Source organism: Anopheles aquasalis, chromosome 3, assembly GCF_943734665.1.
Source record: "Anopheles aquasalis chromosome 3, idAnoAquaMG_Q_19, whole genome shotgun sequence".
In the NCBI taxonomy this organism is placed as follows: Eukaryota; Metazoa; Arthropoda; class Insecta; order Diptera; family Culicidae; genus Anopheles; species Anopheles aquasalis.
The window spans coordinates 58313549-58325575 of NC_064878.1; the positions used below are offsets into that span (position 1 = coordinate 58313549).

General features: G+C 47.6%; 2 protein-coding genes across 3 annotated transcripts; both read left to right on the plus strand.

Moving 5' to 3' along the window:
- The first annotated feature begins 6010 nt into the window (after positions 1–6010).
- Positions 6011–11098, plus strand: LOC126574354 (L-lactate dehydrogenase). 2 transcript variants are annotated; one of them, XM_050234496.1, is made up of 5 exons: positions 6011–6154; positions 6263–6441; positions 6528–6645; positions 10106–10695; positions 10769–11098. In XM_050234496.1, exons 2-5 carry the CDS (start codon positions 6316–6318, stop codon positions 10931–10933), a joined length of 999 nt encoding a protein of 332 aa, XP_050090453.1. In that variant the 5' UTR covers positions 6011–6154; positions 6263–6315; the 3' UTR covers positions 10934–11098. The 2 variants fall into 2 exon arrangements, with proteins under 2 accessions (XP_050090453.1, XP_050090454.1); XM_050234497.1 differs by having other exon boundaries at positions 6035–6141.
- LOC126574355 (papilin-like) lies at positions 7999–9155 on the plus strand. Its single transcript, XM_050234498.1, has one exon. The coding sequence runs from the start codon at positions 8447–8449 to the stop codon at positions 9041–9043; it is 597 nt and encodes a 198-aa protein (XP_050090455.1). The 5' UTR covers positions 7999–8446; the 3' UTR covers positions 9044–9155.
- Positions 11099–12027: the final 929 nt, after the last annotated feature.

Here is a 12027-nt window from a genome sequence, read left to right on the forward strand (position 1 = left end):
GCATTTTTTCCTAAAAGCAAATTTCGCTTTCAGTTTAACTATTAACTCTTCTTTCTCGTGGTCCTCGACCATTTCTCAGACAGTCTCCTTCAGAACGTGATTACTCAGAAAGGTCCTCTCCGCATTGTTGGCACCGCGCAAGCCGCTATCTCGGGAGAACGCGTTCAAAAGGTTTGCGGAACGTTTATGGAAATGCTCCACAAGACACGGTACGGTCCCTAAACGGTATCGAGAGCGCTGATGACCATTTGTTGGTGTTATGGTGTGTGCGCGAGGTAGTGAGCAATTGTGCAAACACTGGCACTAAACGCTTAACCACCATCTCCAGATTGTATTGTAAGGTTTCGACGCTTGGACATCGGAAGACACAGTGCCGCTCGAAGTGCCAGTAATTGTTTGCAGCTCCATTTTGTCCGTGTTCTCTAAATTTGAGGCACTCGGAACCGCACATCTGCATCATGCATCTGCAAAACACAGTATTGCGTATTGCGATCAGATCGAGATCCGCTCGAGTTTGTTTGTCTTTCCTTCACCAGCTTGCCATCTTGGCCATCTACTTTTAGACTGCAAACGCATCCAGCCAAAGCCCCAAATTACCCGCCTGAGAAGCACATGAAGGCTGTTCCCCTCTGCGCCGCCCATTTTGCCCCGTGGCCAATCGCAACGGAACTCGCCCGTTTGATAGATCTACTCCACACGTCGCGGTTAATGTTATCATCGCGTTTCGGCATTTCTCGGCCTCGACGATTCTTCATGGTCCAACGAATGGTTGGTGGTGGTGCCAAGGGGAGGGAAAATGTTGGTGGTCAGTGTTCAGTGTGTTTTCGTCCGCCCACCAGCACCCAGCCGTACCAGTCCGCCAGTCGCCGAAAATGCATTCCTACCTGCGGTGCGGTTCCTGCGGTTCTCTCTCCTCGGTGTGTTCTCTCTTCGTCGTCGAATGAAGTCGGTTCTGTCAGTCCCAAGCACCAATCCCTCGATCTCGAGCTGTAGCGGGAGTCACGTGTGAAGAACCAGGGAATCCAGTGATGGCCGAGAAGACAGCGCACAGAAGAACGAGTCAGCGTGGCCCTGTCAAGACATCTTATGCTCACGTAATCACTACCTACCAACTGCAGCATTCCTCCTCACCGTTTGGAAGGTGTATCTGTGTGTGAAGAATGGTCTGTCCAAACCACGAATCAGCCAGGGGTAGAGAGATCAAGAGAGACCGAGAACCGAGAACCTAAGCCAGCCAGCCAACCACCCAGCCAGTCCGGCTTTTTTGCTTCGAACATCGAAGTTTAAGCACACCGCCAGGGAGCTTGCGCTCCGGCAGACATCATCGTAAGATCTTTATCGAACGATCATCCTCACCCAGCGGAGGCAATCCACCGTGGAGCCGTGGTGGAGGACGACGCAGCAACAGGAAAAGAACCTCGCTAAAAATCGCGAGGCGGCGGCGGCGGCGGCGGCGATGGCGGCTTCTCGGGACTGGTTTTTCGCGATCGCACTTCACAGTCAACACGCCGGAGCGCCCAAGACGCCAAATTAAATCGTTCAAATTCCGGTTCACTTCGAGAGAGATCGCGCGCGCGCGTTCGTTTGAGCGAACGAACTGGACTGGCCCACGGTGCCTTGTAGCATTTATCCATCGTCGCTACAACAAATGTGAACTGACAGGGAAGGGAATGGTGTGATGGGGTTGTCAGGATGGGGCTTCTTCTCAAGTTCGCGTGGCATCAAGCAGCAGAAGCTTCAAGCCGCAGGTCGAAGGGGACCGACTCTCGCTAAGCAGTGAGCAAGATGTTTATCGCTAAATGAGCTGTTTGACACACGCATTCCGGCGTGCGTTATTACCCCGGGAACTGGAGCAATATCTCTTATCTTACGGTATAAGGGTCCCTGGGGCAGGAGGAAATGCCTGTTCCCTCTACTGTTTATACTCTATCTTCCTCTATCTTTCTAATATATACGGCTCCGTCCGTAAGATACCAACTAAAAAAAAAAAAAAATCTCTTATCTTAGCAGACGCGTTACCGCGCTTTAGATAGAATTGTTCCGAATTCGTACACCAATGATTTCGTTAATTGCATTGCGATCCGCACGTTACTACCAAACCAAACCGTCTTCAATCCTTCGTTTCGAGTTCCAGGGCTCAAAATTGGTGCTGTGCCGATTTTCCCTTTGGATTCCCTTCCCCCAACATAACCATTCTGACGATTCGTGTTCGCGGAATCCTCGTCCATCTTTCGGATTCCTCGGGGAGTATCTGACGGAAGAGAGAGGTCTCTTCTCTTACACACGCACGCACACACAACGCCCATCCATCAACCGATCGAAAACGGTGCCGGGGTAAATTAAGATATTTAAACGCTCGGATCGGATGGATGAACGGAAGGAAGGAATGGCGGTAGACTGGTGGCGTTCGTGCAAAACAGTGCGAGCTTTAAGCGGAGCGGCGAAAAATGGGAAGATAATATCTGGAGAATTTATGAAACAAAACGCGCGTGACGTGCGAAAGGAAAGAGAGAAAATGAAATGGAGAGCGAGCAGAGAAACGTGCGGATAAGTTATGATCGCCTTTTTTTTTTTGCTGTTTCGTCTTTCCGCGAGGACAGCAGCAACACACGATTCGCGCTACACGCTCTGAACTCTGGGGACTGTGGGGTGATGATGGGATGACCCTTAGACCTAATGGGTTTATTAGCGAAAGCCTTAACTGCGTTGCCGAGAACGGGGATGCGCAGATTTATGCCATCGTTCCTTCCGGTTTTGAGGCGTTTAGGGGGTGACTCATCGAGTCTCATCGTCACCACAGAATTGAATGACAGTCTGGTTTCGTGGCAAATGGAAAGAGCCACGCGACGAACGATTCCGCAAACAATGTGTTCTGCATAAAGAATGTCGAGAATCAGGACCTTCTCCTACTACTACTGCTCCTCCGTTTGTTCAATTGATAGCTCAAGCGCACAAAAGCATAACTGGTGGGCAGCAAACAGAACTTTACCAGACTAGGCTGAGAGTTATCGAAATATCAGTGCACTGTATCTACGGACCGTTCGTCGATATGAAATATTCAAAGCGAAGCATACAAAAGGCCATACCAGTAACTGACCGGGGGTTTTCGAGAGCCCTTACGGTAGATCAATACGTTCCTTTTGTGCAACTTACCAGATCATCGACCAAACCAAAGGAAGATCTCATGCAAAATGTATGCTTTACAAATTGCTGTAAAAGGATTCGCGATGGATTGTACCGGGAGGTACGGAAAAAGTTTACGATTGCAGCACAAAACTGTATGTCCACATTTGCATCATATGGTTCATGTGTTCAATGATAAAGTAGCACAATTCCGTATTTCTCCGTCTGAGCAGCATCTGCTGAACAAAAAACTCGTGGAAAATGGATTCATTTCCTTCCATGGTTCATTGTCGATGAATCGATGAGTCATTCAAATTTCCCATTCAAAAGAAGCACATTTTAAATAACTTAAAGAATGTTTTTGTGAATAAAAACCTATTAAAAGAATACTTTTTACTATTTTCTAGTTGCCCTATGGTTTCGTGAAATGGTGTGTCGCGTTATTCTAGAAGAGCGAACACTCCAGTCTGCTTATAACTGGCTCAACAGACAGGCCATCATGAATTAGATGTTTTAGTAGCCACTGTGATAGCTGTAAGCCATTTAAGAACATCTTTTAGCTGTCTTTAGCATCTTTTTTCGTACTTTGCCGTTTACACGAGAAACGGATAAAAATAACGACCGGTTCAAAGCGAAAAGGGAAGCGGGCGCGCCTAGAGGACGTTAGTGCAGCGCTGCTCCATAATTTAAGCCGTCGCGGGGATTTTGAATCGACCGTTATTTGGAAGCGTTTCCACGCAAAAGAGCAAAATATGGAACAAGAACAGCTTAAGAGGAGGCTTAGGTTAATTCGGGTAAAAAACTGGCTCATTTTTGACGAATTTTTTGGTGAAGAAACCATTCTACTTTATTTTTTCAAGTGAATGTCATACTAAACTGCAAGTGCTCAAGAACATTTGATTCTATTTTCGCGAAGATTTATTAAAAACTTCCAAAACTTCAAAAAAAAAAATTAATTGCCATGCACTATTAATTGTATCGAGCCTGTAGCCTATCTAAAACAACATAATCGAAAGTAGCATAAACGAGCCATGTGGTGTGCTGCATACTTTTACATAACATCAACATAAACCGGCATGAAAAACTAAACGTGATAACATAATTAATGTACACCTTTTAACATGTCCTCACCTCTCACCCATCTATCGCCACGCTATAAGTGCTCGCGTATTACCGCGAACAGGCGGAGTACGTGCGAAACCTCGCGTATTCATTGATGCCGCGTTACGGTTGACATTGAAACTATCGCAAACTGCTAGCACATGAATGAATGAAAGTGTGGAATACTTCAGACACATCCTAGATGCATCGTCTCGCTCATACCTGCCATCACCGGGACTGGGACGACAGCTGCGCTCGATCGCGGTTGGCCACGCGATCAGGCTGGCAGATGGCCAAACATCACTCGGGGAACTCCGTCGAGCGTTCTTGTCCGTCGCTTTCCCTCCTTTCGTTCGTATTTCAAACTTCTTTACCAACATTGCATCATCATCATCATCTGTCTGCTGGAAAGGTGTCGCTTGTCGATGCAGTTTGTTTCGTCAGCATTGAAGAGAATGTGAGAGACACACCGATCGGCACATGAGTCATTCTACCGGCATTCCGGTTTTTGACTCGCGTGTTTGTGGCGCGAAACGGCAAGAGAGGCGACCGACACTATCGAGATAAATCTTTCCTTGTTTTTCAAATTAATGATTTCATTAACTTTCGACCAATATTGGATCATTAAAGGGGAACAGAATGTTTACAAGAGGCATCAAGTGATGGAAACGATCATATGCTTCCGTATAATAAAATCTCTCTAGAGTTTAAAAGGATAATGACCACGTTGTTTTGAAGATGTATTCACAAGAATTTTACACACCAACACAGACATTTTCTTTCAGCTATTACAATTATTGCAGCACTTCTTGTTCGTAATAAAAAATGTTTTAACGACGTTTTGCTGCGATAGGTCTTGGATTTCCAATACGTTTCCAATAACCTTATATTTATACCTAGAAATTAATAATACTTATAAATAATAATTTCATTTTTGGTAATTGTTTAGAGGGAAAGTAATGATAAAATTAGAAATAGAAATTGAATTAAAATGGCCTGTTGTTTGATTGTTTGTTTAGTTAAAAGAACTATTCCAGATACGAATTGCACTGGAATAGACACATATTTTTTTAGGATTGTGATACGATAATTTGTCATTAATTTAATATTAATAATGCAGATAAAATTGTATAGTTGGAGAATCTCTTTCTTCCAGTTGCTGAACTAAATATAAATCAAATTAGAAGTTACAACATGTGGTTCTACAGTAGCATAACCAGACAGAAATCATGAACTACAATCATCATACAGAATTCTGCCACGAATCCGGCCTTCAAAATCCATTACTCCGCCCGGTATCAAATGCACTCATCTCGCTCTCCAACATCTCATAGCCCGACAATTTCATAGCTCGCACGTGTATACGCACCCCGAATTTCGGGTGCCCTTCAATTCCATTCCCGCTTCCCTTTCCCCACGCCCTTTTGCACATACCTTCCGCTGTTCCGATATCCCCGATCCCAAAAAAACAGCTGGTCTGGTCTCGTCTGCAACACAGAGAGAGCAGAAGGCCCGACCAACACAGAGAGAGAGAGCGAGCTCGCAATCGTCTGGTACCACGATCGAACACAATATTTCCACAATTTCATCATCCCGCACGCCCGAACTCCGGGATTGAGGCATCCATTCCGGATGGGATACAGCATGGCCCAACCCACCGGACCGGCCATCCGCCCGCCCGCCCGTCCAGTACGGATACCAAAGGTCACCTTCAAAAGTGCGCGCAACCGGCGAGAGCGAGAGCCGATGACAGAACACACCGAGACCCGAGCGAACCGAGGATATGGTGCCGCTAGCGGATGGCCACTACAAATATTCCAACGCTGTCGGTTCAACGGTACACATCGCCGCCTGTGAGCGTCACCATCCCCGTACCTTCCACGGAGTTTGCGAATCGCGGTCAACCACCATTCGATTGCGAGCACTAAGCGTGAGTAGACGCTGGAATCCGCGATTAGGGGAGGCGATAAAGGGTTATTAACGGCCTGGTGTCTCTGTGTGTGGTTCGCGTGTGTTTTTGTGCATTATCACTTAACAGGTTGAGAAAGGTCTCCCCAAATCAGCACCAGCAGCAGCAGCAGCAGCATAAACATGTCGGAAGTGAAAGCGAAACTGCTCACGCAAGTGGCCGAACCGATGACCTCGTCCGGCAACAAGGTCACCATCGTTGGCATCGGCCAAGTCGGTATGGCTTGCGCCTTCAGTATCTTGACCCAGGTAAGCACCCGTGGCCTCGAACATGAGCGTTTTTCACGTCAACTGTCCCTCACTGTTCCCCACCATCATTCTTTCCATCGTTCCAGAACGTGTCCAGCGAGATCGCACTGATCGATGTGAACGCCGACAAGCTGCAGGGCGAGAAGCTGGATCTGCAGCACGGTTCCGCCTTCATGAAGAATGCCCAGATCAGCGCTGGTACCGGTAAGTGCCACCTTTCTCGTTACCTTGATCGGGAGTACCCGTGGTGGGAATGTTCTAGCAGTCCATGGGATGAGGTTCAGTCTGAATGACATTTCAAGAACACTTTTACTATCTTTCGGACATTGGCATCTCTGAGAGAGAGCCAGAGAGAGTCAGAGAAAAAGAGAGAGGGAGTACTCATCAGACTCTCGCGAGAGAACGCGATGTGTGCGGTATCCAAACGCACCCGGTGCGTGTGTCTTACTGCCCCAAATTCAACCACCCCCTTCCCGGGTGGGGGGCCAAATATTGAAAGCAAAAGTGTTTGTTTCACTGCTGCTGCTGCTGCTGCTGCTGCTGCTGCTGCTGCTGCTGCTGCTGCTGCTGCTGCTGCTGCTGCTGCTGCTGCTGCTGCTGCTGCTGCTACGGATCGAGGAGAAATGCGATGAATCTGTCGTTCCTCAATCGCCGAGTTGATTTCAAGTGTTACAGCAGCCAAGTGATCGTTTTTTTTTTCTTCTTTTAAATCCGGATCAGAGGTTAAATATACTCCTTCGAAGGGGGATGGTGCGTGCACAGTGGAGGGCGCGCATGCTCGCACCAGCGTGAGCACAGCGAGCGCTGCGAATGACCCGATAATGAACCCGATACCGCCCAGTGCGAGGTGGTGGGAGTGCGCTAGAGCGCGTGCTTGTCGTCGACCTGCAGCACCACCTGCTTTACATTCCACCCCTTTGGAATGCAGTCAGCATGCAGAATGGACGCTAGAATGCGTGCAAGTGAGACAGACAAGTGCGAGAGGAGAGATGAGAGGGTTCGTTAGCCTTCCAGCGACGGTGCGACGCTAGACAGCCAGCCAGACAGTGAAAGGTCATACAGGATACCACCACCCGGTACGTGCTGGCTATCCCGTTGCACACACTCGGCACCATTTCGTCATCATTTCGTCATCGTTGTCCTCGAGTTAATTCAATTAACGACCGACTTCTGAACCAAACCTTGTCGCAAATCTAATCACAGCACTTGTACTTGCCTCTGCCAGTTTCTCGAACAGCGAAGTAGAAGCAAAATTAACGCGAAATCATTTTGCCAATCGCGAACTCCTTTGTGCAATTTAATGGGGCTACCCTTTTGGGGGCTATTAACACGCGGATGTGACGCGTTCCGTTTGGTTGTAAAAACTCGAGATGAACCAGCGATAACTGATAGCTTGCTGGATGAATGGCTCATTCCGATCAGCTTTTTTGCTATCAGAAGGAGTCGTGTTTGGTGTATTTATCGTCGGCAAATTTCAAGGTTTTGCCGTATTAGGTAAAGCTGCACAAAAGCCAAGGCGCTAAGCTTTGCGTCACCAAAAACCACAACCATTCCCCGCCGAGCATCCGGCATAACGAAACCATAGAACTGATAGGGATGAGGGAGCGGTGATGACCACGTAACAGTTTGCGCCTCGAAAACAGACTCAACACCGTCGTTGTCAGTGTGCAACCGGAAAGCGACGAATGCGCGTGTGTTAAGGGCTGCTGCTGCTGCTGCTGCTGCTGTTACTGTTGTGTTGTTCGAAATTGCATCACGAGATCGCCCTCGATCGGTGCTCCCTCTCAGGGCAGAGTGACTCAGTAGGAAACCGGCTTGTTTTGGCCCTCAGCCGCCATGTCTCCCGCGGCGGTTGATAAGCGAAAATTGCAATCGCCCTCCGGTCCGTTCCGTTATCGTTTCGCTCTCGATAACCGTGAACGTCGATAACAGCGGGGAATGTGCGTTGCGTAAAGTGAAAACAGACAAACGGTACAAGTGGCCTCTTGCGGTCTTGACACAAAACATGGAGCAAACCGAGCACCAGCAGGGCCATTTACGAATTGATCGGTTGTCTGGCGACTGTTCATCGGCTTCGTCAGCGACATCAACCGACACAGACTGTTCCTCTTCCTCTCCTGCGGACAGTGAAACGGTTAGCGGTCGTGATAGGGTTCCTCGTGTGGTGGCGAAGAAGGGAAACAGATCCGGAACGTACTCGTTTGGTACTGAGCAGCGGCAGCACCGCAAGCCACTAGCCGGTGGACACGGTGCCAGGAAGAAACGTGTCGCTTTCGCCGACCAACAACGGGAGAGCACAAGTGAAAGTGATCGTACATCGGATGATTCGACGGACTCGAGTGATGACGCAGATGGCAATGCTCCACAGAAGGCAGGACGGAGGAGCTTTAGTGCCGTTCTGGTGCTTAATGGTTCGGAGGATGATGAGCAGGAGCAGCAACAAAAGGATGAAAGTGTCGCTTCTTCCGCTTGGTTGACGGGAATGAATGGAAACAGTGAAATTGCTGATATTCAGCAGGATGAGCATGATGCAATGGCGAGTCGTCAACAGGAACGGGTAGTGCTGAAGCGAATAGAGAAAATACAAAGTCAGGAAGAGTAAGGCAGTTGTGCCAGACTTGAAGACAATTCGGGAAGAAATACACGAACAGAGAATACTTGTTGCTCTCAACGAAATATTACAATAAAATAGCGATCCAGTACTAGTAAACACACGAATGCAGTGATTCATTCCGCAACCTCGGTATCAGAGTGGCCGATTAGAAGGAATCCATTCCAACTCTGTAGCTTTGTCTGGAGTAAATGAGCAGCCCGGAACACGATAACCCTACCTACACTTGGTAATTTATAGATTGTTTGTCATTCATAATTAACGCGGCGGAAACACCCGAGCACCCGGCAATCGTGCGAGCGTTATCTACGGTCGCTACAACAAAACAATCACGCCGACGGCTATGGCACTTCCATCGCTTGCAGTGTGGGGCATGATTTGTCTTTAAATTCCTGACGCGTGAACCCCATTCACATCGTAGTTTTACTGAAACTTGAGCATGGTCAAAGATCACGATTCCTTGCAATTGTTCTTCTTTTGTTTGTGGTTCCGTTTGGCGATTGAAGACGTTTAAGGCAAGGAGCATTGTTAATATGGTATATCAACATGACAATGACCTAAAACATGTCTGTAAAATTGTCCAAAAATGGTTCCAAGATCACAAAGTTTAAAGTTTTAACGTGGTCATCCAACGCACTGCATCTGAACCACATCGAAAATCAGGTAGAAAATGTGATTCCTAGAGTCAGAACGGTTGCATCATTCCGAAACTCTTTTGAATGGTTTGAGGCCCTTCCGAAGGTTTAAAGCAAAAACCCAAAAAAAGATCAAGAACGGATTTGAATCTATGCGCATAAGATGTGCAGCTGGTATTAAAATTAAAGGATACGCAAAAAAACATATCCGGCAAAACTTCGATTGAAATCTGTCAGTTGCTTAACTTTTGTTGCCTCAAAAATCATTATGATTTATTTTAAAACATTCGTGTTCAACTGAAATTCCCTTAGTTCTAAGCTAGAAAGCAAACACTAAGCTAAATCTAATTTACTAAACTCTAGTCAGAGCAAAATACTGAATGCTTGTTTTCCCCCTTTCCCCTCGTGAATTCCACAGACTTCTCCGTTAGTGCCGGCTCCCGGCTGATCGTCATCACGGCCGGTGTCCGCCAGAAGGAGGGCGAAAGCCGACTGGATCTGGTGCAGCGCAACACCGACATCCTGAAGGGTATAATTCCCAAACTGGTCGCCCAGAGCCCCGAATGCATTCTGCTCGTCGTCTCGAACCCGGTCGACATCCTTACCTACGTCGCCTGGAAGCTCAGTGGTCTGCCCAAGAACCGTGTCATCGGATCGGGCACCAACCTCGATTCGTCCCGTTTCCGTTTCCTGATGTCGCAGAAGCTCGGCGTTGCACCGACTTCCTGCCACGGATGGATCATTGGAGAGCACGGTGACAGCAGTGTGCCGGTTTGGTCGGGTGTTAATGTGGCCGGAGTGCGATTGGCCGAAATCAACCCTTCGATCGGTACCAGCGATGATACGGAGAAGTGGGGCGATCTACACCACGAGGTCGTCAACAGTGCGTACGAGGTGATCCGTCTGAAGGGTTACACATCGTGGGCCATCGGTTTGAGTGTGGCTTCGCTCGCTTCTGCGCTTCTGCGCAACACTTACAACGTGCATGCCGTCTCGACGTTGGTTGCGGTAAGTTCGGTGACCATTAGAATGTCGTATCTATCATTCCGGAAGCTAATTTCCTCTTTTTTCTATCATACAGGGTGAGCATGGTATCACCGATGACGTGTATCTGTCGCTGCCATGCGTCCTCGGCCGTAACGGCGTTAGCCACGTGGTGAAGCAGATCCTGACGACGGAGGAAACGGAGAAACTGCAGGCCTCGGCTAAGCTGATGGCCCAGGTCCAGGCTGGAATCAAATTCTAAGTGACTCTCATCCTCATCCTCCTCCTCTCCATCCCCAATAAACGCGCCTCTCTAAGGGAGAAGCTCATTATTTATTAACTCTAAAACACCGCAACAAATGAAAAACCAAATGTATGTTAAGCGATAGCTAACTGATGATGATGATATTGATGATGTTGATCCCCACCCCGTTGCTGCTGTTCTACTTATTCTTATGAGCACCGAAAAGCACCTGCTCCCCGCCACACCAGCACCTTACTGTCCTAGTAGGTAAAATGAAATTTGAGAATCCAAGCATGATAGAAGTATTACACTACAAAGCCGGACCATCAGTGCACCGCTCGCTCCTCAGCAAACCTCTGCACTAGCGGATAGCGGGGATTAATGCATTTTCTGGTCCACGTGTACCGTGCTGATGTTAGTTTTGGAAAGAATAGAAATTAAAATAAATAATCAAATAGCATAAAGCAGATTGCCAGAGAGAGAAACAGAGATCGACCCAAAGGTCCTAGAAAAAAAAACGCAGTTAAACGATGTACACTAAAAAGCAAACCACCAGCGTTTTGCGATGCTACAAATGAAACACAACACAACCCCCTACCTCGACTAGTATTTAGGAGTGCCGCAACGATATGGTAAATTCGGTTAAATTCGGAACGCGCAAGCAGAATCGGTCAAACATTCGCCCACAGACTCCCTTTTCCCTCGATCACTGCACCGCGCCGCCACTGCCACGACTCGGCTGGCGCCCCGGACTTACGAAATTGTTGAGCTCACTCACGACGAAAAAAGAAAAGAAGAAACCAAAAATGAATCAAATTAAACCCAAAATTTAGTCAACCTTTTTCGGGAAATTCTCTTAAGCAAAATTAAATTGTCACGTAAATTCAGCTAGACCTTTGGGGTGGAAGGGAGGACAAGCATACGAATCGCGATGGAGGAAATGGATGTGCATTTGGATGTGTTTTGCCATATGGAAATCCCTTTGCGGTTAGACAGTGTGAATGTCGTGTCAACACAACTACTCTAAATAAATCAAAGCTAGATCTAACAGATTGAGCCGAATGGATTTTCTTGTTCTAACTCGGTGTAAATTACTGTTAATGATGGTATAT

What these genes read in the sequence shown, in the direction of transcription:
- LOC126574354 (XM_050234496.1), top strand. Translation starts at nt 6,316, where the DNA reads ATGTCGGAAGTGAAAGCGAAACTGCTCACGCAAGTGGCCGAACCGATG. An exon ending in CCAGATCAGCGCTGGTACCG is followed by an intron (nt 6,646 to 10,105) that starts GTAAGTGCCACC and finishes TGAATTCCACAG; the next exon opens with ACTTCTCCGTTAGTGCCGGC. An exon ending in CCGTCTCGACGTTGGTTGCG is followed by an intron (nt 10,696 to 10,768) that starts GTAAGTTCGGTG and finishes TCTATCATACAG; the next exon opens with GGTGAGCATGGTATCACCGA.
- LOC126574355 (XM_050234498.1), top strand. Translation starts at nt 8,447, where the DNA reads ATGGAGCAAACCGAGCACCAGCAGGGCCATTTACGAATTGATCGGTTG.